The sequence below is a fragment of the Wasmannia auropunctata genome, unplaced genomic scaffold (assembly GCF_000956235.1).
Source record: "Wasmannia auropunctata unplaced genomic scaffold, wasmannia.A_1.0 LD335888.1, whole genome shotgun sequence".
Lineage (NCBI taxonomy): Eukaryota > Metazoa > Arthropoda > Insecta > Hymenoptera > Formicidae > Wasmannia > Wasmannia auropunctata.
In genome coordinates, this window is record NW_012027002.1 from 118,471 (window position 1) to 146,390 (window position 27,920).

General features: G+C 45.4%; 1 protein-coding gene and 1 long non-coding RNA gene across 2 annotated transcripts in view; one reads left to right on the forward strand and one right to left on the reverse strand.

The window, feature by feature from the left end:
- Window positions 1-27,920, forward strand: part of LOC105455592 (titin) — a 37,941-nt gene that overhangs the window by 731 nt on the left and 9,290 nt on the right. Inside the window, exons 2-3 of the mRNA XM_011699025.1 lie at window positions 21,018-21,130; window positions 27,744-27,791. Of these exons, the coding sequence (XP_011697327.1) occupies window positions 21,040-21,130; window positions 27,744-27,791 (139 nt within the window). The 5' untranslated portion in view covers window positions 21,018-21,039. The remainder of the gene's footprint in view (window positions 1-21,017; window positions 21,131-27,743; window positions 27,792-27,920) is intronic.
- LOC105455591 lies at window positions 12,073-16,299 on the reverse strand. Its single transcript, XR_975130.1, has 4 exons — window positions 15,854-16,299; window positions 15,534-15,740; window positions 15,275-15,463; window positions 12,073-12,460 (listed from the first exon to the last, which is right to left on the reverse strand). It is a non-coding gene; the product is annotated as an uncharacterized LOC105455591 (long non-coding RNA).

Sequence of the window (27,920 nt, forward strand, 5' to 3'; positions counted from 1 at the left end):
CTCTTTCTGCACTTTGTGTTGCCGGTGATAAAAATTCGTTTATCATGCGTGATTGATTTAGAAAATATAGAAATTTTTTTACGATAATTAGGAAAAATTATATATTTTTCCTAATTATATTATTTTTCTATTAATATTTTTGAGAGCGAATCTTACTTTTTGATAGAGAATTTTTAGAAATTTACAGAATGTACGTTTTCCTTTTAAATAATATTTATTGCTTTTGCTATAAACGTGGAATTGTAAAATAGCAATCAATTTTCTGTTGAATATTTTATTTACACAAGTACGATTGTTTCGTTAATATGTAATCAGCAAGGAAACAACAATCGACCATTAGTATTAATTTATCAATTACAATTGATTGTCGTGTATTAATTCGTAGATGATGATTAGAAAAAATTAAGAATGGCGATAATCGCAATAATTGTTCCTCACAAATTGCATGAAAATGGACCGAAAATCAAACCAAAAAGAGCCGGTCCGTACTGCCTAAATAATTCAAAGCGGCGTACAATAGGTATGCGTGTCAACTTTGCAGCCAGTGAAGGATAGTCAGACGTGCGCGAACACTTCGTACAATTAAAAGACAATGTTTGAATACCGAGCCAAACACTGCCAATGCGTGAATACCAAGGAGGTCTCCGTTCCATTTCGGTAGACACGCAGAATCTTGGGTATCCGCGATAGCCGGAAGATTATGAGATAATCGCGAAACAGTACGAGAGTAACGAAATTACAATCTCGGATATCAATATATTACACACACGATGTAATTAAAATAAATTATATTTTGTACAAAATTTATTTGCGCGAGAATAATTGCAATTATTTGGGTAGTACTTAAGAAACCGCGTAATGATGTAAAGATTCCAAAAAAATTTTTTTTCGAAACGTTATTGAATTCTTTACAGTGTGTGTCTGTACCGAGGATCGATAGCCGACAGTACATATCGATTTTTCTAAACGACAACTAGTCCGGGAGAATTTAAAACAGGCCGCGCGGTCCTACATAATGAGTCACAGAAATATGTATTGGGGATCGGAATAATAGTCCCGTGCGAGAGAACGACACGGTAACAGAGACGAAAAATGCAAACTAGAGGAATCTACGGGAACTCCCGTCTCGCTCCCCTCTTTGTATTCGTCGGAATAGACTGCCACGGCAGTTCTTTCCGATGATGACGGAGAGAGACGCGCGTGAATAAACGGGACATTCTTGTGGTGGATCGAATTCTCATCTCAATCTCATGGAAACCATGGCAACGACGGCGACGACGACGATGATCACGGCGAGTTATACGGCGACGACAACGATCGGAAATTCTGCATGACGCGGCGCCTCGCGCCTTCGAGCACGTGCAACCGCTGCTGCTGCTGCTGCTGCTGTTGCTGCTGCTGTTACGTTCGCGGTCGATTGTTGCCTATTTTCCTGACGGCGCGCCGCGCCGCGATCTCGTCGTTTGCGAAGCAATCTTGCTTCCACGCAAAAACGAACGGTCGGCAAATCCGTCACGGTCGACGTGCGTCCGATAGCTCGCCTATCGCGTAACGATCAACGGGCGTGATATATTAAATCGCCTTTCAACGGAAACGCGAGGTTCCCGATGAACAGTTAACTCTGCATATCGACCGTAATAACGCGCGCTGCCGATCCTCGCAGCCTCCAGTGCGATGTTGCGTTCTAATACACAATACTAGTTAGGAGACTTACATATCTGCGTCGCTACCGTAAACGTTAAAAAAGAAATATTCCTCTCACGATTTTATTCTCGCTCTTTATTTCTTACTATCGTGTAAGATTAATCGTTAACTATAGAAATGTACATATATTGCAATACATATTTATAATGCATAGAGTATAAATTTCGTGAAAGGTTGTTTCTACTCTATCAGGTGATCATTTGACACTATATTTAATTGAAATTTACTCACTAAATTGTGTTTCACTTAATTAAAAAATAAGAAGTTATGGAGGGAACAACGTCCGAGCGAATTTTGTTTATAATTAAAAAAATAGATTCCGCAGAATCCGTGCATAAAGAGAAATACCGGGAAATATGCTAACAAAGTACTCATTATTGAATGTTAATTAGCAAGATCAACCTGAGTCCACAGCGATGCTCGCGCGCTTGTTAGGTAGAACGACGAAAATGAAACGTGGTAATGGAGTGTAAATAAGAATCGTGTCTCGGCAGACACGCGATCTAGGAAGGGCAATAACCGGAGAGAGAGAATCCAAAGTTTGCTGGTCCACAGGTAGACGGTGAGAGCGTCCTTAAGCCGTTGAATGATTATTTTGCGATCAACCCAGCCAACGTTGCTGTGTGCGTCGCGCAAATTCTTGATAGGACATTCGCCGTTTTCTTTCTGCAACAGTACTGTTATCTCCAATGCTTTGACTGAGACTTTGCTAGTGCATATATTCTTTCTATTACATTACATTACATTACATTTTTTCATTTCTAGTACCAACACTTGATTACTTGCACTTTATTCTGATGAGCGGCATTTTTCATTCGACAAATTTTTCTTTTAAATTAATTCTCTTCGCTTTTTTGATCTACACTATATTAAATTATAAAAAATCATCTTGCGAACTTAATAATTTGTGAAATTGAAGTTTATAAAATGGGTTAATGGCTCGCCATTCTTTCGTTGGATTAATATAAAAAAAAGTCACGCAAAATATCACGCCTAAAATATCAAAGTCCTAATGGTGCGTTAAATGCTCCGTGAAATGTCGTCAGGCCCGTTTTAGATCCTCGCTTGACCGAGCGTTCGAATCGCACGGATATTCACGAAACGGTAAAAACGAGAGAGGCGAACGGTGTGTGTCGAAGCAGTGTATTCGTCATGAGCACACGCTACAATAAGTTTCAAAAGGACGAGGCGCGTGTCGGATCGTCGCCGTCGCCGGACTTTGAATGACGGACGCTTCACGTGACTCTCAAAGCGGTCGATCGATTGAGCGCGTATTGAGCCGATAATCTTCCCGATAAACAGTGTTGCGGATAAAAAAAAATAACAACAGCAGCGGGAGACGCTTGGACGGCCGACGGCCTCCGGTTTATAAAAGAACAGCGCGCGTTACAAACAACGTGTATAAAAATACCGAGTACATAGGCTCGCTCCTACAGCGCGTGAAATGAGCTCGCGGATTCAATCGAACGCATCAATTCTTCGGTCACGTAGGACAATACCGGTAGAAATCGGGATGGTTTTGCTGAATTTAGCGATACTTTGGCAAATCGATGGTATAGCACCTGGGACGTTGACCCGCGCTCCGCAGAGATAAAATAGGAACGTGCGAAAATACCATTTGGAAATTTGGTATTTTCGCACGTAGAATGCATTTGGTGTTGTATACTTCCGATCGATAAATCGAGTTGGACATTCAGTCGTGAAATATGGATGATAAATTATCGGCTTTCTGTTATCCGCACAACGAGGTGTGACACTGCTCCAGACACGCAAGAATTTTGATCATCACGTACGAGAGCCGTGCTCTATCGGCTGTCGCGGTATCATACAGACGCGACAGAAATTTCTGCCTCCACAGTTCACGGCAGCTGCCGTGAAATATTATTACGCGAAACACTTGTCCATTCTTCTCGGCGGTTTATCGACGGGTTTTTTTTCCTCTTCATTATGCTCATTGAGAGAACCCACTCGGATACGTTGAAATGGTTTCTCTCTTCGTCCGGTCGAAATATCGCAAATGTACGCGTCCGATCGAGTACTTTTTATTCCGCGCGTGTTTGACCGTTCTTCGATATCGAATGCGGTTTATGACTTCTGTCCGGTAACCAGCCGTGTACTCGATAAAAATCGGCTACTCGGTCTCGGTGAGATCGGAGGGAATTTCAATGCGCGCACGAATCGGCGTTCCCTCTCCCGCGCCACCTCGGGACTCGTCCCGCGTATAGTGCCCGACCTCACGAGCGGTTTTCAGAACGCTAATCGGCATATAGGCGCGGTTTGATTTCCTCCCGGTTATTCAATACTATTTCTTATATTTCACGATTTTGTCAGAATTACGATAAAATATTAAATAATAATTAATTCTAAACTAAGAAACTTAATGCGAGATTACATTGCCATAAAATATATGAAGAAAATTTGAGAAAAATTATTGTACTAAAAAATTGTAAGCTTCTATTTTTTTATAGTAATTTTATTGTATAAAATTATTCTGCAATGCGCTATTTATAAAAAAAAGATAATTTAAATCATTAAATCTAAATTAATTTAAAGAGATATATCTTATAGACACAATATTATATACATATTTAAAGAGATATATCTTATAGACACAATATTATATACACATACATATATCTACGTGTGCGTTGATTAACTGATACGAGCTAAACAAACTGTTTAGAGTACATTATATTTTAGTGTTGTTAAAGTATAAAAATATTTTTTTAAAGTAAACACAAGATATATGGACATAAATGTCATATAAAAGTGAAGACCTTCGCTTCGAAGGTCACGCACAGTCGAATTTGGTTAGGCGGTCGACAGTTTGAAATATTTTAGACACGCCTTTATTTTAATATAAACGAAATAAAGGAAATGCAATTTGCGTTGTAGATTTTTTTTTATATTTTTTTTTAGCGAACCTGCTTGTTGGCCTAGTTTTGCTAATAATGTAGAAGTACCTGTCGTTCGGTGCGTCGGTCGACCCGTCGGAATTCACCGGCAACTGGTCGGTGACCTGTCTACGTCTCTCTTCTTCGCGACACGCGCCTCTCCGTTCCTTCTTTCGCGCGGTCTATCCTTTCTCTTCGTGAATCAGCATGCAAACAGGGACAGAAACAGGTCGTGCGAATACGAGTGCACGCGACTCGCCGATGACTTATCCGCCAAATAATTCGTAACATCCGCGTCGACCTAGTAGCGATAAATTATGGACGGGACGACAGCGCAAATAGACAGCGCAGGTACACTGCTACCGAGCATACTAACGAATACTGTGTATAACCGTGAGATATGGGCCGATATACTATGTAGATCGTCGTGTTACGCGGCCTACTACCAGGTTGCCGCTGGTAGTGTCCGCTCATATCGCGCACGATTTACTCTCTCACGACTGAGCTCGGTAGAGGTGGGTTAACGTCTGCCCGATATCGAGAATTAATCTCCATTGGTAATCTCCGTGGGTTTTTTTTTGTACGGTAACGGTAAATTATCCGTCCAGGCGCTAAGTCGCTGTGCGCTCTCGCTCGCTGCTCACTGTTCTTCGTTACCGTTGTGCGGTTTGTAATTAGCCGGCTAATTCACCGTGTGATACGATCATATTATCGCGACATTCGATACGTGCAAGAGTCCTGAAGAAACGCGGCGAGAGAAAAAAGTGACGAAAAAAAACACTAATTTAGTCGCTGAAAAAGTAGAGCGTGACTGTGACGCGCACGGGAAATCCCCGCAGAGCGCTGTCACTCCTAAAGTGCGCTCTCGTGGTCCTCGCCTACCCACAACTTCCTATGATTGTTGTCGGAATATTCGCACGATTATCCCTTGCGAGGCAACCGAGATAGATATCCCGGAGAGCGAGCTAATCGAAAATGATGTAACGCTCGGTCACGTTCTATTTTCTTCCGTAACAACTCGCCATTTATAGATTGAAAATGAGAAACTCGTCAAGTTTCTTTCATTAAGTTTCAGAGGGATAAATATAGAGGTAAGAGAATATCATTTTGTAGACAGTTTAATTAAAGAGATGTGACAAACAATAATATTTTTTCGAGGAAAAGGATTCTGAATTCATTAAAAAACTGATTTAAAATGACTGCAGTAATTTTCATTTGTGAATTTTCTTCGTTCTGAACAATTTTGTCGATCTTGCCGTTGTTGACATGTCCTCGTGACTTGATGAAAACGCTCGCGACGTTCTTGCGTTCGAAACTTATCGGAATCATTTGTCTTCGATGAAGAGGGGATGATTCTGCCGGCTTTTGCCGACAACCCCTCACTTTTACAACATCCTTGAGCGGTTGCTCGTTGCCGCGGAAAGAGGAACTGTCGCTTAACGAGCACAATCGTTAATCGTCTGCGTGTGGTATATAGGCGAAAGTCGCCCGACCGTGAAGAACGAACTCTGAAAGTCGTGGCGTTGGTACCCTCGATCTATCTATTCTGGTGTGCAACGTAGCCCCGACCGTTGGCTGCGCGTGACGGCCATTCCGAGATTAATAACGTCGAAGAATCTCACCTTCTCATTCTGCCTCTTATTGGCGAGAGGAGCCTCCGTACAGTTTCGTCGACTCCCTTCGCCACCGCGGCGAACGACGAAGGAAGAGAGCGAGAGAGGAAAGAGAAAAGAAAAAAAGAAACGAGGAAAAGGGGGCAAGGAAAGAGAAGGGCGGAGGGGAAAGGAGAGGGGGAGCAACGGGAGGAAACGCCGGCCTAGTGGAACACGATCTTACCTTGATGAAGACCATTTACGGAGCCTTGTAATAAGATAGTAACAGACTGCAGCTCCTCCTCGATCGTTCTATCTCGAACGTATGAAGAATAGCAGCTCGCCTTCTCCTCTCGTTTGCTCTTCCCTTCGTTTCCTTGTCCTCCGCGCCGCGCTACGCCGCGTCGGACCTGTTCGCTCGTTCTCCCTATTTCATATTCGTTTTGTTTCTATTTCGTTTCGTTTCGCTACATTTTCTAGCCTTTCCCCGGTAGACCGCGTCCAGCTGACGGCCCTCAGAGCGCGCCGGCTGGCACTCGGTGGGGTTTCCACGACTCGGAAGGATAAAGGTTCGCGAGAGAGGCCTCTTCCGGGTCGTGGAGGGCGACGTAAAGCTCGATTGCTCGAGATGCCGAACCGCATCGTGCCGATCCGAAACGTTGCTATGATATCAAATGTAATTGGCCCGTTTTCAATTGCAGGCACGCACTCAGTAACCGTAGGTACGTATCACAGCAATGATCCCTCTTCATAATTGAGGATCATTGAGGATGTACCTAGCGATTGCTCGAGGTTGCAGCATTAGATCGTCCGGTCTTCTGAGAGATATCGGCAATCGTTATAAGGATATGAATCTCACAATGATCGTTAAATCATCCGGGATATATCTCTAGCAGTGATAGACATCAAGTATACTTCTCATCATTTTTTATACGATATGGATTTAATCTTCTTCGTTATTAGCATATTAATTAGCTGAGCTAACGCGGTAGCATCAGTGGGACAAGGACTGCTGGGGATAAAACGGTCCGTCACGAAGCGTTCGTGCTACTTCGCGCCGCGAACTTAACGACGTGCCGTTTCGTGGGTGTCCCCGGCGGCGATTATCGTTCCAAGGCTGACAGCGTACGAGCCCTCGTCGACAGGATTTGTCGTCTCGCGAGCCCGCCTCGGAGCTATGGGCCCACAACTGGCGGTCAGAAGTCGGCGGAGATCGTATCTCGCGTCTACACCGGGTAAGACAACTCCACTGGCAACTGGCGCTGGGTGGCTGCTCCTCGTGGTCTCCACGCGGCCTCGCGCATCCGGTTCGCCATCGTTACATTATTTCCCGTGCGCCTTGTCCCTCGGACAAGAAGGTGATCTTTACCGTACGGCGTGTATAGTCGGGTGCACTAGCAGCCCCTCTCTACTGAACTATTTATTTATACAGTGAAGCGAAGGTGTTCCCCTGCACCTGGGCATAGGTCACAATGACGTTCCGTTGTACGCCTTGAGCACGAGCCGAGCACGGTCGTCACGCTCTTTTGCCTCATCGATCCTTCGACACCTGAGACTGCATACACGATTGCATATCTTTGAGCGCGAGAGCTTGATTCAAGCAAGGAATCTCTCGTGAAGCTCATCCTTAATTATTCTCGATTTTATGATGGCAAGAAATGCTCGCCTACTCTTGCGAACTTTGCTTACGTCGTTTGTTCTTACGCTGGCTTATTGTACATATATAAGATAACGTCGTTGTGAAATCTCGTTTACCATAAAATAAATTTGATTTATTTTAAAGGAGAATTGATAAAGAATGATGTAAAATCATATCTTGAAGAGTAATTTAATCTTCCGTTATGTGACCAGAGATTCGCCGATTTTAGAAAAGTTAATAAAAGTCACGACACGTTCTTCGGACTTTTGCACACACACACACACACACACACACTCGTGAGCGCTTCTTAGAAGTTAAGAATCGTTCAGCGATCGTCCTGCACTTCCTTGTACTGGTTTCCTAGTCGGGACGTCGTGTCGGGTCGATCTGGAAACCTCGTATAAGAAATCACTATCGTGACTCGCTAAGGCCATCGAGCGTGTTACTTCGGTAAAGTCCAGGCAGGCACAGATGCGCGTGTCTCCTCCTGGCAGGGAACAGAATCACCGTTTCTTCAAACGCGCGCCTCCTGCCCTCCTCGCGCTGTCCCGTCATTATGGTTCCTTCACCTCGGTATTACGCGGAAATCTTGCACGCCGAGGTCACCCCCTCCGTGGAATTTTCCGAATCATTTACCGTGTGGAAATAGTATTCGACAAATCTGTAATTATAATAACGTTCTCGTAAACTTCTCGCTGAGTAAGGCACGCTTTATCAAATCCTCCGTATCTGCAATCGGAAATGGATAAGGAAGGAAGGAAGAAACGTTTGCCGGCGCTGAATGCACTTCCACTGTACGATTGAAATCCGAAAGACTTTCCCATGGGCACCATCGGGTGTTTGTTCAACGTCGATTCCCCGCTAAGTGGCGTGGCACCCCGACTTGTGTTAAAGGACTCCGCTTTTCCGGTTCATACGGTACCACGACGCTCCGCGCTGCCGCGTCGCGTCGCATCGCGCCGCGCCCAAAAGCAAACTCGGCTGTGTTTCAGGGATTCCGTGTAAACGCAAGGCAAACAGGCGATGAACGCCTTGCGCCAGCGATGAACACCAACCTGGTGAGTTTCCCGATGTGTACACAGGCACATCGAGGGCGAAGGAAAAAGACTTCTGCTCCCACGCGCGGCGACTCGCTCGCTCGCTTGGCATGGCGTTCGCCTCGTCCGCAGGGCGACACGCTGTTATGACTGCCATTATTATTGTAATTACTTCAGAACCCCCCCCCCGCCCTCCGCCCTTCTATATACACCGCGGCGTATTTGCATGAGATTCTGCGCTTCTGCTGGGCGTAACCGGCATGCCGAGATAGGCTGTGTTTAAGGGAGGTATAGGCTCACGTATCTACCTTAAAAGCTGGCCGCGCTAACGACGGCAGATTCCACGCGAAGTGTAACCAGATTTCCAGATCTGCGCGTTGAGAATATTAATTATGAACAATCGAAAAATATATCGGATAGGCTGATAAGCTATAGGATTAGCTTATAAGACAGGAGCCCATGAATTTGCTCGTCTGGAAAATTATCACGGTAATAACCTTAGGCGCGTCCGGCTCGCCGGGCCGCTTTTACTATTTTCTTGAGAATTATGGGACGCGGTTCGTGGAGCCCGTATGCTTCGCATCGCGACGTTATCGACATCTGCTGATAGTTATCGCACTATACGGGAGAGACATGTTTATGTCACGTCGGCTCATTATATTTGGCAATTATTTACCGCATAAATCAAGGGTCTACGTACGCGACCGACAATTTCCGCATTCGATCCCGCGGCGCGAGCGTGTCGGCAAATATTTGCGATTACTTATCCGCGGTCATTCGTGCTTCATGTTCCTTGGTGTTTTTTCTGCATGGACCCTCCCACCAGGTCTTGGGCCTCCCATTATATTTTACTGAGATTCGAGGAGATATTAAGATATAGATTCTCAGGAGAGTGCCGTAATATAATCCACCATACTCGAAACGTCCAATCGACATTCTGATATTGTCGAAGACAATGGATATAAATAATTCATTATATTGGGTTGAATGGAAAAATCCATTCCGTTTTTATATTTATATTAATGCTATTACTTAGCAAAAAAAAGTGAAACGAACTTCTCGTTCACTATAATGTTATGATGAAAGTAACACCTGGAAAAAAATTATTTTACATACGTAACGTATTTATAAGCCGTCGTAAAATAATAGAGCACTTATAAACTGAATTTTTTCTTTCGGAGTATATACATTCGATCGTATACTCCGTACCCGTCACTTAATCTAAAAGAATGACGACGGCGAATTCCATCGATAGCAGTGCCACCGACAACCCTATTTACATACATCTAATACGTTTACATTTCTGCTCGAGAGACAATTATCATACCATTTTGCCACGCCGCACGCTATTTGGAGTCGATCGGGCCTCGCGCGGCAGAGCTTCTCATTTGATAGGTGCAAAATGATACCTAACCACAGAGAGGCTAACATCACGCGATGGATGGATGGATGGTAGCGTTGGGCAATCGGGCCGATGAAAGCTCGCGTAGAGAGCAGTTCTCGCCGTGTTACGTTAGAATACCGAGCAGTCGCGGCGGCGCGGCGGCGTCGGCATCTCCCGCCTGAATACGCCAAAGGACGGGGAATGTCGGTACCGCTAGTTTGCATAATAATTAATCACCGGTGCTCCTCATAACGGGCGATTTCCGCCGCTCCTTGAGATTGTAGCCAGGCTACGGCAACCAATAATATCGCGGCGGCGGCGGCGGCAGCGGCGGCGGTGGCAGTGGCGGTGGCGGTGGCGGTGGCGGTGGATAGCGGACGAACCGGCTCTTAGCGAAAACGCGAACAACGGAGGAAGGAAGAGAAGAGGTGCATCGACAGCCGGCGCGGGAATAATCAGGCATTAACCAGTACATCCGCGCGGCGTTCGATTAGGCTCGAGGATGATCCCCGACATCTTTGAAAGGAAATCGGCAAACGATTAACAGAACGGAAAGATAGCGGACACGCGGCATCTCACGCGCTTCCTTTATTCGCGAAACGCTTAGACACGTTGGATCTCTCTTGAAAGGAATAAGAATGGATACCAGTTTACTTGGTCGTGCCTTAGGCTCGAAACGTATGTTACATTAACACAGTTCATTGAGCTAACCACGCCTTCATTTGGTCATCAGAGTTAGATCCGGAGCATTGTTTCTTCGGGCAGGTCGGGCTTCAAGGAGGAGATTCCTCGTCGTATCTACCGCGCAATATATCATTCGTTTATCGCTATTGGGACGCCACGCGATACAACGAGCGTAAAATAGAATACGTGGGATTAATCGTATTTCATTCCGCCGGAGGTTACTGTTAGCAGGATGTACTGATTTCTCTCTGTTGGCGATATTACATATACGTTTGATTAAACGACCACGATTATGTTCCTACGATAATTAAGCGGGTACCGTTGCTGAACGTTCAGAATCTCAGATCGAAGATATTGTTCCGCCGTAATTACGATGGCGCGTTACATATTCATCGATGCGATGCCGTAACGCGTAACTCGTTGGAAATTTTGCCCACGATCGAGGGCGTGCAAAAAGGATCATCGCGACGCGCGATGCGATTAAGCTGCAGGCTGGACGTTATCCGAGGATGCAAAAAAATTCTAATCGAGATTCATCGCGTTGGAATTTTCGACTGGTCCATTAAATTGCGTGCCTTTCCAAGAATCTATCGACTCATTCGGTCCAGCCCAACGGCCATTATCGCGAGAGCATCATCCTGAATTATGCGCCTCGCAGACAAGCATGGGATGCTGCTGCTTGTTGGGGAAAGGGTGCGCGTAATTGATGGGCTTTAATGGGCTGAAGATTATAACGTGCCGTGTTTTAATTACCGTGATCGCAGCATGTCTTCCTGTTATTATGTGGCCTGATGTGAACTGGCGCGATTGAGCGCGCCCTAAACTTTGTGATTACTCGCGATGATCTTCCTGCCAATAAATGTGACGGCGACACCATTCTGATCTTCGATTAACGATTACTCTCCGCGATAATAATTTACCACGCACATCAGCTTTCGATCTCACGTGGACTTCTTATGCGGTAATCGATGATGGTTAAAGTACGTCTAATCGACGTAATTGCCTCGCCGAGACGAAAGTACCAGTACTAATAATTCATATTAAACGCGTCATTCATATTAAATTTTATTATGACATATTTTATTTGTACTATACATATATTAGAAAGTCGAATTATTTTTTAACTTTTAAAAAATAATTTTTATTTTAGTTTTAGTACTAATTTTTTCATCGCGACATAACACACATTTATTTTATAAAAGTAATCTAATAGAATTCTAATCGGTATTACATGCATATTGAAAACGTAGTTTAATAGACTCTGACTATATCTTACCCTATTTCCGTGGAAACAATTATATTTAGCAGAGGAGCACGTGTAACGAAAATGCGGCACGAGAATGGGCACTACGTGCCGGACAAAACAGCCACTTATGGATTATCCGTGAAGAAGTCGTTGCATTCCCGAGATCTTCTTCGTGTTTACACGAGCGTGGCATTTCTCGCTGGAAACTTGCCGCTTGCTCCGTGGGGTTTGCTCTCAAAGGGCCCGTTCCTGAGTAAATGGCGCGACGAACAGGAAAAGACTATCACATGGAAAAGGAAGCAGTATCGTCATAAAATCATTTGTCAATAGTTAAGAAGACGAAGATAGGATATTAATCTTTATAAACTTAACGTTATCTTTAATATCAATAATATTCTCAAAAAAAAGAAAAAAATTAATGTTAATAAATGCGTTAAACAAAGCGCAACAAAATGAAAACGAAGAGCTTGGTATGGACGAGAGTTTAAATACCACGGAAAGGGAAAACGAAATAAGAGGCAAAACGGAAGTTGCTTAGCAGCGCGTGAATTTTTTCAGAATGAAGGAGAAAACGAAGAGCGAACCATGTAAGTACGTCGGTTTCGTATCAGCTAAGAAACTCGGAAGCATGACGGACGAACGAGGAAGATGAGATTACACCTTCATTAGTTTTTTTTCTTCTTCGATACATGTCCGAGATATACGCAGGTGTACGGAGCCTGAACGAACGTAAGAATTGTAAATAACTTTGCAGCCGAGTTATGCGCGCGGTATTAATATTTAGTTAATTGCGCAGAGGCTTATGAATAAAGCTATGCAATATTCTGTGATATTTGAAAGTGAACGTGTTTACAGTTTGCAGTTCGATTATATATTTAATGTATTTTATCAAGATCAGCAACTCTGTTAGCAGAATTTTACGATGAAACAAAATGTCTCGATCTAGTATTAATTTTTATAGACAATATACGACGAAATCTGTTGAAATAAGTTCAACGCTGATAAAAAAAAGAGCTAATATTATTATTATTTCCCTTGTTGTAAAAAATAAGAGTATAAAAGTATTATTTATTAAAAAATGTTCTATTAATGTCCAAGTTAGCATAAATTATTAGTGCAAGCGCCTTGAAAAGAGTGTAATCGAAAGTAGAATCTTTGATCGGTACAAATGTATATACGCTTATTAGCTGCGCGTTTGACGGGAATGTGAAGAGAGGAAGCAGAGATAAAAAAAAAGAAAAACGAGGAAGATACGTATCTTGTGAGGTTGTAGGCGAGGAAGATGCGTCTTTCTATGAGGTATTACGATATCGATGAAGAGGCGTATCTTGCGATAATGCGCGTTATTACGTGCTGCCGAGCGAACCAGCAATCGATGGAACGACCGATCAATCGATCGAGGGGACGTTTCAATCGCGACCAGCGGATGATAGGCGTTACATATGCTCTACACCACAATGGGTCCTCTTGAGTTTCTCATAGCACAGTTGAGCGGTTGGCATTATAAAAAATGGGATAAACGAATTTATTATACGAAAATCGATTAGCCCATATATCGGAAAGTTACTTTTAGCTGAATATTTCGACACAGTACCGAAAAGTATTTAACTTTTTTTTACAAAGGAGATTTGTATCGTATCGTCGCGATTTTTTTGCCTTGATTATTTTGAAGATAAGCTTAGCTCAAGCGTCCTTGAGCACTTTTCTAACCCCATTTTTTCATGGTCCATTTAAGTTAGCGTCTTTAACAGAGCGCGTTCTAAAACGCGCTAAAAGAAATTAATGATAATTCACAAGGATTTGTCACAAACCGGAAAGAATCCGTGGCGAGGAGTAGGTTGAACGCCTTCCTGTATTCGCGGAAACCGGCGGGTAAAACACAAAACCGTGCTGCGTTCCGAGCGACTGCGTGAAATTCTCGGAGATTAGCAGCAGGTAAAACGCGAACCGCCGCGCCGCGCCGCAAACGCGAACGGCCCTAATATGGGCGAGGGTTGCGCCGTCGGGGGACCGCGGGGGAACACGAGGAGTCCGGGTGGTTTATCCTGTGCAGCGCGTAATTCTAGCTCAGGTAGGTTTATAAATAGAGGCCGTGTACGTGTTGCTGACCTGTTGCTCGAGAGCACCCTCGTGTGAACGTCGGGGCCCTGAGTAATCGAACCCCGTTGTTCCGAGAGTGCCTTCTCTCCTCGCCGCCGCCTCACGTACCGGTCGTTCGTGCCCAAAAGCACTCGCGCCGATCAGCCGAGCTGAGCCGAGCCGAGCCGCGCGCGCCTGGGAGAGGTCATTAGGCGTAATGAATACTCGATAGTCCCTTAACTCGCAATATAATCGCCTCGGAGAAACTCCAAACACGATCACGGGCATTCGGTGTTCTGCGCGCACCGAACAGCCTCGCGCCGAGCATTCCTGCGATAATGACCGCTCCGCGCGCAAACCTCGCTGCGAATTTCAACGATGACCACCGTGTAATCGGCAAGGAACATGCGACCTACGTGGCTTACGTGGAAATGCGTGCGCGACGCGTCTTATAACGCACACAAGTGAAATTTCATATGAGGACGGAGCACGGACATGGGTCGTCAGAGTTCTCGTGTCTCGCGATCTCTCGCGTCTCGAGGACTTCTCCAAACAGCAACGGTCAGTTTCAAGCTCGAGAGAGATTGCCCGCTGATGATCGCGTAACAAGGTCCTCGCCGTCAACCTGTCCCTGTCCTGCCGTCGCGCGCGCCGGCTCGGTTGCACGCCGAGACTGTTCAGTTTACCTGGCACGCGGAAGTCACCTCTTCACGGACCGCGCGAGGGTTTCCTCGAGCGCCAAACTCGGCGTGCGACCATATGTAACGCGGCATGCGATACATACGAGAAACAAAGGAAGAGACGGAGAGAAAAAAGGAAAATAGGGAAGAATACGGCACAAGTATTTCCCTGCCAATTTTCGTAATTAACTCGTGAGAGTTTCCCCGGGACAGACCGTGAACGAAGGTTGGGGAATATATCTCTAATGATGAAAGAGTCATGAAATTTCATCGTTCGTTTCGCAATCTGCACGGCGTCACTCGTAATTAATGCGTTTGATACACTACGAACTCGCCTCTTTAATCTCGCGAGTCATTCGATTCTATTTGCAGTCGTAAACTAAAAACGTGGGCGCTACGTTTGTATGCACGTGTGTTCGCGCCGCTCCCTCCGTTTGCCGAGATTCGCCGTATCAGATACGTGAATTCGTCCTGCGCGAGATCCTTATTCCAACTTCCTTCGCGCCGGCATTCAAAGCGCCTTCCTATTAACGGAACTAAAATTACGACTGTTGCACCATGTCCCGCTAAAGACCAGAGATCATCGTACAGTACCGGTAACAAAGTAGAGATCGTGTCTCTCACAATATTCTTTGTACGCGGCTATGTAATTTTATACTCGTTCGAAGATTCCTCGTTTTCTTGGCATGCCGATTTTATCGATGGCTGTCTGACTCTCGACATTAGTCAAAGTTTGTCATCCAGAAAATCGTTCGTTTTTTTCCCACATAACTCTCTCACGCGAAAAGTAATGACCAAAGTCTTCTTGCCAATGTAATATAAATGTTGTAAAATATGTAGAATGTGTAGACATTTTATATTAATTTGAGAATCTCAAATTATGTAGGTACTGTGATATATACTCGTTTCTATACCTCTCTCAAGGACACGATGCATTATTGATGCATGCCAGACCGACATACTGTTATGCCAATAAAGCGCTCGAGATGGACTAGTACTCGCGCTGTCAATTATCGGGTTTTTAGTCGTCGAAACTCGCGTAGTCCTCAAAGAAGATGAAGCAGCACGTCGGCGGCTCGAGCATCGGATATCCCTTTTACGAGAGGCGGACAGGTCCGTTATTCATTCCCCGACTCGTACGATACCAACGCGTACGAAGTACCACCTTGCCGGAAGTACGCGCTTTCAGTCGCCGGGCATTTGTTGTCATAAATTGTTAACCGCGTCATTACTCGCACGGACGTCGTAAATAAAACAATGTTGCAGTTGTACAAATCAATTTCAAAATTTTCAACGCGGGGCATTTCGAGGCATGGCGGTAACAGGAAAACTCGCGAGATTAAACAGCTCTTTTACGAGAAATGTGTATACTTCGTTATGTTCCTATAAATTGATATGTTCGCGTCGCGCGATTGCGTTATATCAGCTCTTTAAACTACATACGCACAAATGCTCGCTCACTCGCGCGCATGCACACATGTACATATATGTATGTACGCACGCTTGTACGCACGCACGCACACCGGTTATCGAAATGCGGATTTGCATAATGTGCAGCGTGCGAGACGCGTGATCAAATTAGCTGCACGTGCCGACGACGACAAGCGCCAAAATACCCATGCTCAATCGCTCTGTATGCAGATTAGAGCCGCCGAGCCGATTCTAAGGCGGCGGCGATAATGCGTCTCCTCGCTGAAAGTCGGTCGATCCAACTAGGTTCCAATCTGATTAGCGAACGCGGACGGCGAGTAAAACCGGGACACGGTATCCACGACGCGAACTTCGCCCACGGTCTCCTTTGCCGGTCGGTTGTATATAAGGAGTTTGTTCCCAGGTGAAGGTAATCATATTCCGCGTTCCACGATAATGGTGAACGAACGCAGCCTCCGGGCCGTAACGGAACCTCTGCCACCAGCCTGCACCCCGGCCTCTGTGTCGGACCCGTGGGTGCACCTTAGCTTAGCTGCGCCTCTATACCCTCTCTAAAGCCAAACTCCTATGCTGCCGCAATTATCGCACGACCGGCTGTTATCTCCGGCAAGCAACGTCTCTCTCCACGCCCCGCGATCGTTATCGTTACCATCTTGTTCCTAAGCGCGGACAAGGCGGACTAGCCTCTGAACCTGACCTGACCTCGTGACCAGGCCAGCCGTGGCCGGGCTGGCACCGGCCGGCAACGTACAACGCGAACGCTAATAACAATTAATTTGCTGCTATCCACAATTCAATGAATACCCCGCCATCGGCGGCTGGAAACCGCACGTGAAAAAGGATCCCGTTGCGGTTGCAGGAGCTCGATAGCGATCGTTGCTGTTATTACTCGGCCTGATGATTACCTCAGCATGAACGAGTCGGAGAGTAATACGCTCGCGCGTTAATCACTCGCGGGATAATCACGACGCATTAATTAATGCATTAATTAGAGCAGAGGCGTCCGCCTTACTCCGCATTTAACGCACTGCTCGCTCTCGTTGTTGTTGCCGGGAGTGGTATTACTCTCGTTGCTCTTGAGCCTCGTCCGACGTAATTTATCGTGAGCGTGAAAGTAAAATCGGACATGCCTCTCCTCACCTCGACATTGTCGGCGATGCCGTTCGTCCTCGTTGCCGTTTTTTCAAGTTCCTCGTAAATTATTCTCAACAATACCACAGCATCACTTCAGAGTATTAGTACCAAGAAACCAGAGGGGGTTGACGACTATTATGACTGGATTGAATACAAATTACCTATGCTGTGTTCATTTATGCTCGCTAAATATATAAGCTTACTTGAGAAGAGAATCAAAAGGCACATTAGCATATTTCTTTACATATACATATTTCTACATATTTCTTAAAATACGATTAGTTACTTTTTTCTTTAGTTTTATAAAAATTACATCATTTTTAATAAGCGAATTTTTGTAGGAATTCTTTCTGAAATAAATATATCTATTTGAGCTCCAATAGTATTTGTGAAAAATATGTAACAAATAGCGATTTTTTTCTGGACTTATTGTACAAGATCTCAAATATTTAGAGAATAGAGAAAACCATCTCTCTATATTTTGAATATAATAATTTCGCATGTAACCGCAGTAAATTATAATCGACAACTCGGAGAGGAGCGGATCCCGTTATGAGCGGGCACTCGAGCCCGCAAGTTAAGAGGATCCGGAGAGTCGATGATTTTCAGCGTGTGCATACGTAGCACGTACGATCGGTGGTCGTCAGCGCGTGCTACAACCGGAAGACGTCATCGCCGGCAATTACGACCGAATCGAACGCAAATTTATCGGCGACAAACACGCTGCGTGCAGGCCGGACGCGACCGCGCCGCCGCGCCGATGCACTTGGACGCGCGTCGCGCTTTATAAACGCGTGCACCCGAAGACACGGTGCCTTCCGTCGCGGCGCGGCCGTACCGAGAGCGCAAGTGGAATTAGTCTCGGTTCGATGGACGCGCCTACCGCCTCGTTCCTGGACGGAGCAAGATGGAAAGTAATGCACCTTGCGACGAATCAGGGTGAATCGACGTGAATGCCGATCGTGCCGATCGAGGAAGGAAGAGGGGAAGGAGGGAGACGGAGACACCAGCCGGTGCCGGAATGGAGCCGGGCCGATATTTCCATTCACAACGCATCACCGTACGGGTGTGTCGTTTCTGGGTTGCAAACGCGGCCCGCACGCACCCACCGAACGTGAGATATGGAAGAAATGCGGTCTCTTATCGGGAGCCACTTCTTGGAAGAACAGCCGAGTAATGAAAAGGCATGAAAATTAAGAAAGATTAATGGCTCGCTCCGGGTATATTGTTAATAAATCTTTCCTTAACACCTCTAAAGATTTGATTTATTAAAATTCTGTCTGGTGAAAAAGTAGAGATGTGACATTTAAGTTGTATCTTGAAGACAGAATTGGATGACTTTAAATCCGTATGTGTGCATATTGCATGTGAAATAAAATAAGAATATCTAGACCATGCAAATTTAGAAACTATAAATTATCACAGATTACCGCAAATAAAAGAAGCTCCAACGAACAGCTCCGACTATTTCACTTGTAAAGTTCGTGGAAGAAATTCATATTTCTCCACAATTACTCACGTAATTTGATTCTGGTCCAACGCTCGGGCTGAAGCTATAGAGGTGCGTGCGCGTATTAGCGGTATGCGCTCTCGTACCCATTCACCGAATTCCCCTGTTCAATGGGCCGTACCGTGAATACGCAATGACGTAAGGGGTCCCCGTTGCTTCGACCAGATAGTCTCAACGCATCGCGGCACGCTAATGTCCGTGTCCTGGCGCGGTTCATAGCGCAGAAATATCTCGCGGACTTATCCATTGGCGCGAGATTCATTACGATCGGCCGGGATGTAATTTACGGCGCGGCTAGCATGAAACGGACGTTAACGAGCGAGCGCGAGTTTAGGTGTCGCGACTCTCTCGCATCGCCTCTTCGTCTTTTTCTTCTTCTTCTCTTTTCGTCCTCCTTCTCTGAACTACAATGAGCTGCCGGTGGATGTTGCCGGGGGAAGAGTGGCAGAGGAGGAAATATACGTAGGGGAAAAGATGAAGTCGACAGGTAGAAGAGAAACTACCTACGCGCTCTCGCGCGCGCGCGCTTCTCTCTTTTATCTCGGTACCGCTTTGTATTAGGCCGCTGTCGCACGGTTGGTATGCGCCGCCGGCTTCGCCAAAGTCCTCCTTTTCTTCCTGCCCGGAGATTCTTCTTATTTTTCCTCCTCCTCATCCTCCTCCTCCGCCTCCTCCTCTTCCCCCTGCTTTATCGCGTTTACCAGCTAAGTCAGCGCTCCTAAGTAATTTCTTTCGGTCAAGAACCCGCAGATACGATCATCACCTCCTCCTTTTTCCTCCTTTCGCATTCGGAACGGAGGAATGCAAACACGCTGACATTCAATTTTATAGCGCCCACTTGAAAATCGAACTTTCATTATGAATCTTTTTTTATCGCTCATGCGCTTTTTCGCGCGCCTATTCCCTTATCGGGCGAGCGAGCAGGTCTGCACCATCCCGCTGGCCAGCAGTACGAACGGAGAAGGTTGAGCACACAGCGGGCTCGTGCAAACACGCGTGCTCATTCCCACGCACCCACGCCTCTCATAGCCGGCTCACGCTCCAGGTAGACAGACGAATCGCATTTAGCCTCCCGCCGCGACGCGAATGCGTCAAATGTTTTCTCGCGTCGCGAATTTCGCGTCTTGACACCGCGTGATACATTATATACCTTAAGGCTAATTCTACCAACACCGATTAATTCTCTCTCTATAGCGTTTAACCGATTAACTCTGTTCTTTTTCTCGTAACTGACTGCTTTCTTGATGCTGCGACTATACAACATAGACATACGGTGATAGATAATTATTAATACATTATATGCTTTATGCGGCTTTAATATTATATATGTTCATTTACATAATTAATATTTACTTAATTATGTACATTGTACTTACAATTAGTCGAGCTGCGTGCAGCATACATCAGGCTCGCGAGAAGCGATCGGTCAAAGTGCAGAGATGCGTCTCGGTTTCAAGCGCGACCACTGTATCCGTCCAGCTGTCATCCTGTCAGATCAGGGTGAGAGTTGTATATGGTAGAATGACGAGATAGATACACCTTTAAGCCACTTGACGATGGAATAGATAAGCGTATAATGGCTCGTTATATTTTCGCGTGTACGCGGATAACGCGAAACAATTCTCAAAGTCGTTTGAGTAGGTTTTGAATCCAAGCCGAGCGATTGCATTTGTGATGTAATAATACAGGGTGATCGATATAAGGCGCCATCCATGTTTACGTTAGAGCATTTTAATATTATTCATTGGCAACTGATGACTGTTGAATAATCGATAAAGTAAACGAATTTTAATTATATTTAAATGAAGACAGAGAGAACTCTGCTACACTTTGTATTAAAAGTAACAAATAACACAAACTTTAAATAAATCTCGTAATGATTTTGAATCAACTTTTCCCCCCCCCCCCCTTCCCCCGATCACGTAGCCACACAAGAGACCAAAGCTTAGTTTACGTTCACACGGATAATATAAGCTAACGAAAGCATCATTTACGTGTTACAGGGTACGGAAGAAGAGTGCCGACATGTCGGCGTTGAACGCCGCGCTTTGTAGACGCGGGATAATCCTCTGGCTGGCCGCCGTCCTACTGCTGGCGTCACGATCCACGCATTCTGGTGAGTTTTTGCAGAAATACCTCGGTGTACTTCTAGCTCCCTTTCTTTCGTCTGGCTTCAACGCCTTGGACACGCTTGAGCCGCTGTACAAAACGTGAGTCATTTATTTGATAGAGAGACCGTGAACGCGCGGACTCCCACGAGGAAATAAGAGGTAGACGGGCAAGAAATATTTTCGCTCTCCCGAGAAGACGCGATCGGATTATTTCTGCTTGCGGCTTGCCCGAAGCCAGATTGTATTCCACCGGATCGTCCATAAATGCCATCCATAAATGTAGCAAAATACGCTGGAGTTATGATAAAAAAAAGTTTTTGTTTCCACGTTGATGTGGTGTTTACTCTTTTTACACCTTGCGGAATACCGACAAGAAGTTGCATATTGCGGTAATAGAGAGCAAAGAGAAAGAGAGTAAAAGTAATCTCGGGTGAGGATGAGAAAAGTCTTTCGTAACTCGGGTATGTTTTATTGCATTCACGATGGAAACTGCTTTTTTTTATTATTGAAAGGCGAAAGAAGAGTGATTCTATTAAAGTACGGCATCTCGGCGATATAGATAGAGTCGAGCCGCGGCATTTTTCGAGATCAGAATAGAAGTGCGATAGATAGGACTTAGATCGGGCGTGAATGCGGCGCGCGCGTATATACGCCGTGCATTGAAATTAATATCTGAAAATCAGAGTCGAGAGACGAGACGATCACTTCCGCGATCGTCTTTCTTGTACCGTCTGGTGTGACTAAACGCAGAGTCGGCCAGCCAATGTTTGAATGAGCGAGCCACGTTCTGTCAGGCCGTCGAACCTATCCGCGTGTCTCCCTTCCTCTCTGGCAACGGGGGAGAGCATTACCTCATAATGCTCACCTCTGGCATCGGTCGTGTCGAGGCCCAAGGTGCTTTCCCATGGACCTGGCACACCATATTCGTTCTTCGAACCACTCTCGGGTCGCCTTCAGGCGGTCGGTCGCCTCCTTCCCTATCGTGAACCTCGTTCTGCGATGTTCCGCGAGCTTCTTCCCTTTACGTCGAGCTGGTTTAAAACGGTACGACCTCTCTGGACCTCTATCGAGGGTACACTGCCTGGTACTGATATCAAAAGAAGACGATCCAGTTAGAACGGGGCCTCCAATTGTCATCGCTCATGTCATAAATTATTTCCGGGGAGCAGAAAAACCGCGCGATAGATTTACGCCGCGGTAATCGACCGCAAATTCGTAAAACGCGCTTCGGTATCGATAGAAAAAGGATTCGTAATTCGTTATTCGAGAAAGTAATTTCGCATCTTGCGGTCGCGAGGCCGCAAAGAAGGCGAACCTATTTCGCACGAGCGCTCACGACGATCGATCGATCGTTCGATCGGTCGATCGACCGATGTAGGAGCGTTCTCGGAAAAGCATGATACTATGAACATGACGACGTGCAAAAACGTTGCATCGTCAATGAAGGCTTATTGAAGATGCGTCAGTTTTGCCTCTCCCCTTCATCAATCGGCCGTCGGTGCTTCAGCGAAGAGCAGGTGTGGTTAAATGGACGGGATCGATTGAATTCCGCGACTCACCCGGCGTGTCTATCCTCGTTCTTTTTTTTTCCTCTCGGGAATCGCTAGGCGATTCTGTGACTCTCTATCGCATGCACGCTCATATTCTTTTTGTTCCTCGAGCTTTTCTCGAGCGGATAGCAAGGACGATCGAGATCGACGCGTTCGATCACCGGTGATCCATCAGACGGCGGACAAGTTTTACTGGATTATGTATCTTCCTTGGGACGCAGCGAGCATTTGCGAGATGCTTGCATTCAAAGGAAATCAGCAATATCGCCGACTTTGAGAGGCAACAGGTTTTTCTTGGAAAAAAGCGTTTACTCGTTGTCTTATATTACTACGCGTTTAACAATAGCTTTCCTCTCAAGTCCGCTGTTTCGAAATTATCAGAATGTATAATATTTAATGCATTAGATTGCATTACGACGAAAGACAAGCAAGTCCCCCATTGCGCTTTTTTTACGCCCGAATTAAAATTGTTACATATTTACACGATTTTAACATTATTGCGCGCGATCGAAAATATGACAGTAGTAGGCAAAGCATCGTAGATATCATTTCAGTAAATAATTGGAATTCCTAAATTAAATCGTTGTGTCACATTTAGCCAGAATTTATGGTATATATTTAGTGAACAATTGATAGGAATAAACTCGTGAATTTCATTTAATTTTCTCTCTTTTTTTCCTTTTTATATAAAATGTTTCTTGCATCAGCGTTGAAAAAAGAGAGAAGAGAAAAAAGAACAAGAAGGAAAAACAAGAAATACGAGTCATTAAAATTTATTTCCTCGGTAGAGCGGAGGAGTCAATTTCGGAGTACCTGAAAGATGGATCTAAGTCTGAAGTCAATGGAGGAAAAAAATAGTGTCTCGGCACGATCCTCCGTGTAGCGGTTCCTCTATCGGCTGCATCCTCGCGATGCTGTGTGAATTCTGGTCAAACCTGTAAGCTCTGCGGAGCAATCAGTCGACGTGCCCACATCGGGATGTCACTGACCGCGTACCTCACTGTTCGCCACTTACGATCCACGTACGTCGTCTACCGGAGTCGTGTCTGACCCCTAAGACGTTCCATATTTATGCTTAATGCCTGGCGAAGTGTCGTTATCGTCAAGCATCATCATATACTCTCTCGCGTCGCAACGGCGCGCGGAGGAGAATCCGGATGGCATTGCACGCGCGGCGCGGAGCGCATAAAAATTCGTCGAGATATATGTTACACAAGACTGCATACAGTTACAGCACATATTAAATTTGCTCGAGTGTCTTACGCGAGAAGTAATTGTACGAGTTGATTCATAAATCTGCACAAAAGATCCTTCTACACATCTAAATACTTTCCTCCAAATTACGCGCGAATTAAATCAGATTGTCCGAGATAAATCTCAATATATCGTGAAATCTTGCATGGGAGAAAAACAATGATGATTTTAAGGCGATCTAATGCATTCTTGATAGTGAGCGCGAATAAATTCCGTGCCGTCAATTTAGACGAGGAAGAGCTCTCGCGCGGTAAGAGGGTATAGAAAGGACCCGTTGTAACCGGTACGTCGTAAGAGGACTCCACTCCCTCGTCCTCGCGCGCGTACTCTTCTTCACAGCTCTTCTCTCTTTCTCTATCGTCTATGTACCTTTCTTGACTACTTACTGAGATGGTGAGGTCAGCGGCGGTCATCCGACGAAGGGTATAACGGAACGCGTGGGTGCAACGTCAGCGTGACACGGATTAAATCGGTCGCGTCAGTCCGTTTTGGAAAATGGGTGTTCCGCTTTTGCAAGGCGGTAATTTGAGGACGATATCCGCGCCGGCGCCGTCGCGTTCAACGTCCGCTAGATCCAATCGTACATATGAAACATTCTCGCGCAACGAAGTGAATCGCGAGTTCAAAGATCTCGAGCCCCTTATCGGAAACGAGCGTTTCTTTCCCGAGTCGGGAATTATTCTCATTACCGGACCTAACGGCGCGCGGACTCGCATCATAATGTAGGAAGTGGCAATGAACTCGATCCCATGTGATTGGGAGGATATAATTTATGATTGTCCTCGAAAGGGACTCCACGCTAGAAACAGTACGGCGCGTATTACGCCATAGAACCGGTCGGGCGAGGTTTCCACGGCGCTACCTTCCCGATATCCATGACATTGACATTAATAATCGTGCCGATACGAACAGATGGCATCATTTCTTCTCCATAGTCTGAATTAATTTCGGTAGAGTTATGTAGCTGACGATCTTTTACGCGGGATGGACTTTGCCGAGGAAAGTTCCGTCATGACAAATCTTTTATCTCACGTATGTATGCATGTATGTGTACAAACGCATAATACACATATATACACGAAGGAACGAAATTGTTTCATTATCTTTTTCATCAGTGTGTGCGAAGAGAGTTGTCTTGCTTGGTGAGCGCGCAACGGAGGAAACCGCGACCTTGGAGAATGCGTAATGCAGAATTTCGTGCACGCAATACGCCAGAGGCTGGCTGCGGTGCCAGGTGTTCATCCGAGCGTGCGCGGTTGATGGTAATGAACTTTCGCGAGGCAAGGCCGCCGGGAATGATTTCATAACGCGAGCGCAACAGCCCCGTGTTCTCCTGTTCGCTGCAGCGTGTAACAGCATTGTTCGCGCGCGCGTACGCGCTCAGACGCGGAGAAAGGTCGCGGCATGTTGCGGGAGGAATCAAGAGGGTCGCCCTCGGAAGCGGGAGCGAAACAATTGCGGGAGGGGAAACGGCACACGGAGAGGAAACAGGAGGACTCGGCGGTACGTTGACTTACATAATGACTCCCCGCGACTCCTCGAGATTAGACACCTCGTATATACGTGTGTGCGTGCGTGCGTGCATGTGTGCGTGCGTGTGTGTGCGCACGCGCGTGTGTATAAGCGCGATCCTCTGTCCTCGATTACGAGGCGGCCGAAGAACGCATAAATCTCGCGTGCAGAAATTATATTGGAGGGAAGATGCGTTTATTGTTGATACCGATAAACTCCCATGTTGCCCTTTTTCTATGCGACCAAGATTGATTTAGAGTCTGCGTTCTACGTACACCGAGAGAGAGGTTTGCCTTAGAGCGTACCTTAACCGATGCACTTCCGCGCGGCTTTATACGACGTGTTTTATTCGGAACTGTATTTTTGCATCCGGAGAACGGAACATTATCTCGCCGCGTGAGATTTATTGGACGACTCTCACTGCGCTTCTTATGAGAGGTAATTCACGCCTTTCGATTTCGAATGGATAAGAAACAAGTGTCAAAAACTGAGTAGATCGACGATCGAAATCGTTGTGCTTCATCACGATGCGAATTCTCTTACCATAGTCGAAATACGTCGTGATTTTTTGTCAGCATCTCCCGGTCGTACGCGCTCAATGATCGTCCCGTTAGGCCGTCGACGGTAATTTATCGTTTACGGATGAAGAAGCGAGTAAAATACTTGCTTGCGCGGCAAAAAGCTGTTTTTCGGTTTTTGGTATGTATCGTCGTAAGACTTGATGGATCGTTCAAAAGATGTGACAAGTCTTCGTTGATTCTAGGAAAGAACCGAATCGGTAGTGATTACAGCGAACAATTTTTGTCTTTCCTCCCAATTTTCTATCACGGTACTCCTCACCTATTCGATGCTCAAGTGGAACAGGTCACGATAATATCAAAATAACGTTATGGATCAAAAAGTGACTTTTAATATTTATTTTAAAATCATTTTGGCGCAATTTTTATATCATCATGACTTTTTGTTCTGCTTGGAAAACTTCTTTTATTCAGTTTCCTCGCCTCTCTGTAAGATTAATTATGCTTTTAATTATCGCGAGTGCAACCGCTGTTAGGTACAATGAATGATCATATTGCGTCGTTGTAGTTAAGCGTTCGCATAATGAAGATCACGTACGGAGATTACAATCGTGTACACGAAGCCTCGACACCTTGACCGTGGTCTCCATGAAGCGAGGTGCGACGTAATAATTTAGTCTGACCATTGTGCGAGACAAGAATCGTCTCGGTAGGCCACGCGTACGTGATGGGTTCGTATAACGTGGAGGCACGCGGCTCGGGCTCCGGCTCGTGGGATTGACGAGACATAACCAAGTCTCCATTCAACCGTCGTTGCGCTTCCTAGTACAGTTCAGTTCACTGGAAATCACCTGCATCGCGGAATGCTAATTCTCGAATATCGTGAAACTTCGTGTGTAAATTGATGTATATTGATGGATAGCGAGTTCTTGGAAAAGACGCATGTATCGAATATTTCATAAAGTCTACGTTGCACATCTTGGAAATTATAAATTCATTAATAAATTACAATAAAACGGTGTAATCTTTTTACACGTCCGATAAGTCAGCTATCTTTTATAAAGATCTAAAAAAAATATTTCTTATCCATAAAACTTGTATGCATTGCATAGATGTTGTTTGGAATCTTTTGTGTAATATAAAACTAAACGCTACTTCGAAGATGAAAAAACAAGAATAAGGGGGGATCGACGTAGCGTATAGGGAAGGCTTATTGTGCGATTTCTCGGTGAAAACATCTCGGTGATTGTACTTTAGAAGAATATCCTACCGTTTTAGGAACAATCGAACTCAAAGTTCTGCGCGCGACACTCCAATTTCAAAAAAGAAATTATGAAAGCCCGTAGTCGCGGAGGAAAAGAATAGACTTGTAAAGGGAGATACGCGATATTGTTGTACACGAATGTCCGGGCGAATTGTGCGCGAGAGGAAGAGCCAAATGGAATTCACTACTCCGTGAGCACTCACCATGCAACTCGTACGACTGGGACGAGGGTGTTAATGAGAATTCGCCCACGTGTGTTCGTGCCATATGACGCTTCCACTCGTTCCGTTGTTAAGCCCCGGTACACCCTCGAGAGACGACGAATGCGCGTCGCGCTAGTAATTACTATGATAAACTGCACGCGGGAGACGCATTGACATCCACCCCCCCTGCAAATTTCGCTTATTCGGCACAAACCCATTTTATGCTTTTCATTAACTTTAACTTCACGTACACGCCCGTACCTGTACGTAGTGCGCTCGATCGTGTAGCACTAACAGTCATGTTTCTTTGATTGCAGCGCCGGTATATGACCAGGATACCACACAGATCGCAGAGTACGATGGAAGTATGTATATCATGCTTGCTTTTATTGCATCTAATCAATCGTCACGTCAGCAACGTGACATTAATCGTATCGTGGTTTGAGAAGTCGCACGCGTCGTACTTTAATTTAAAGGATAAATATGAAAAAAAA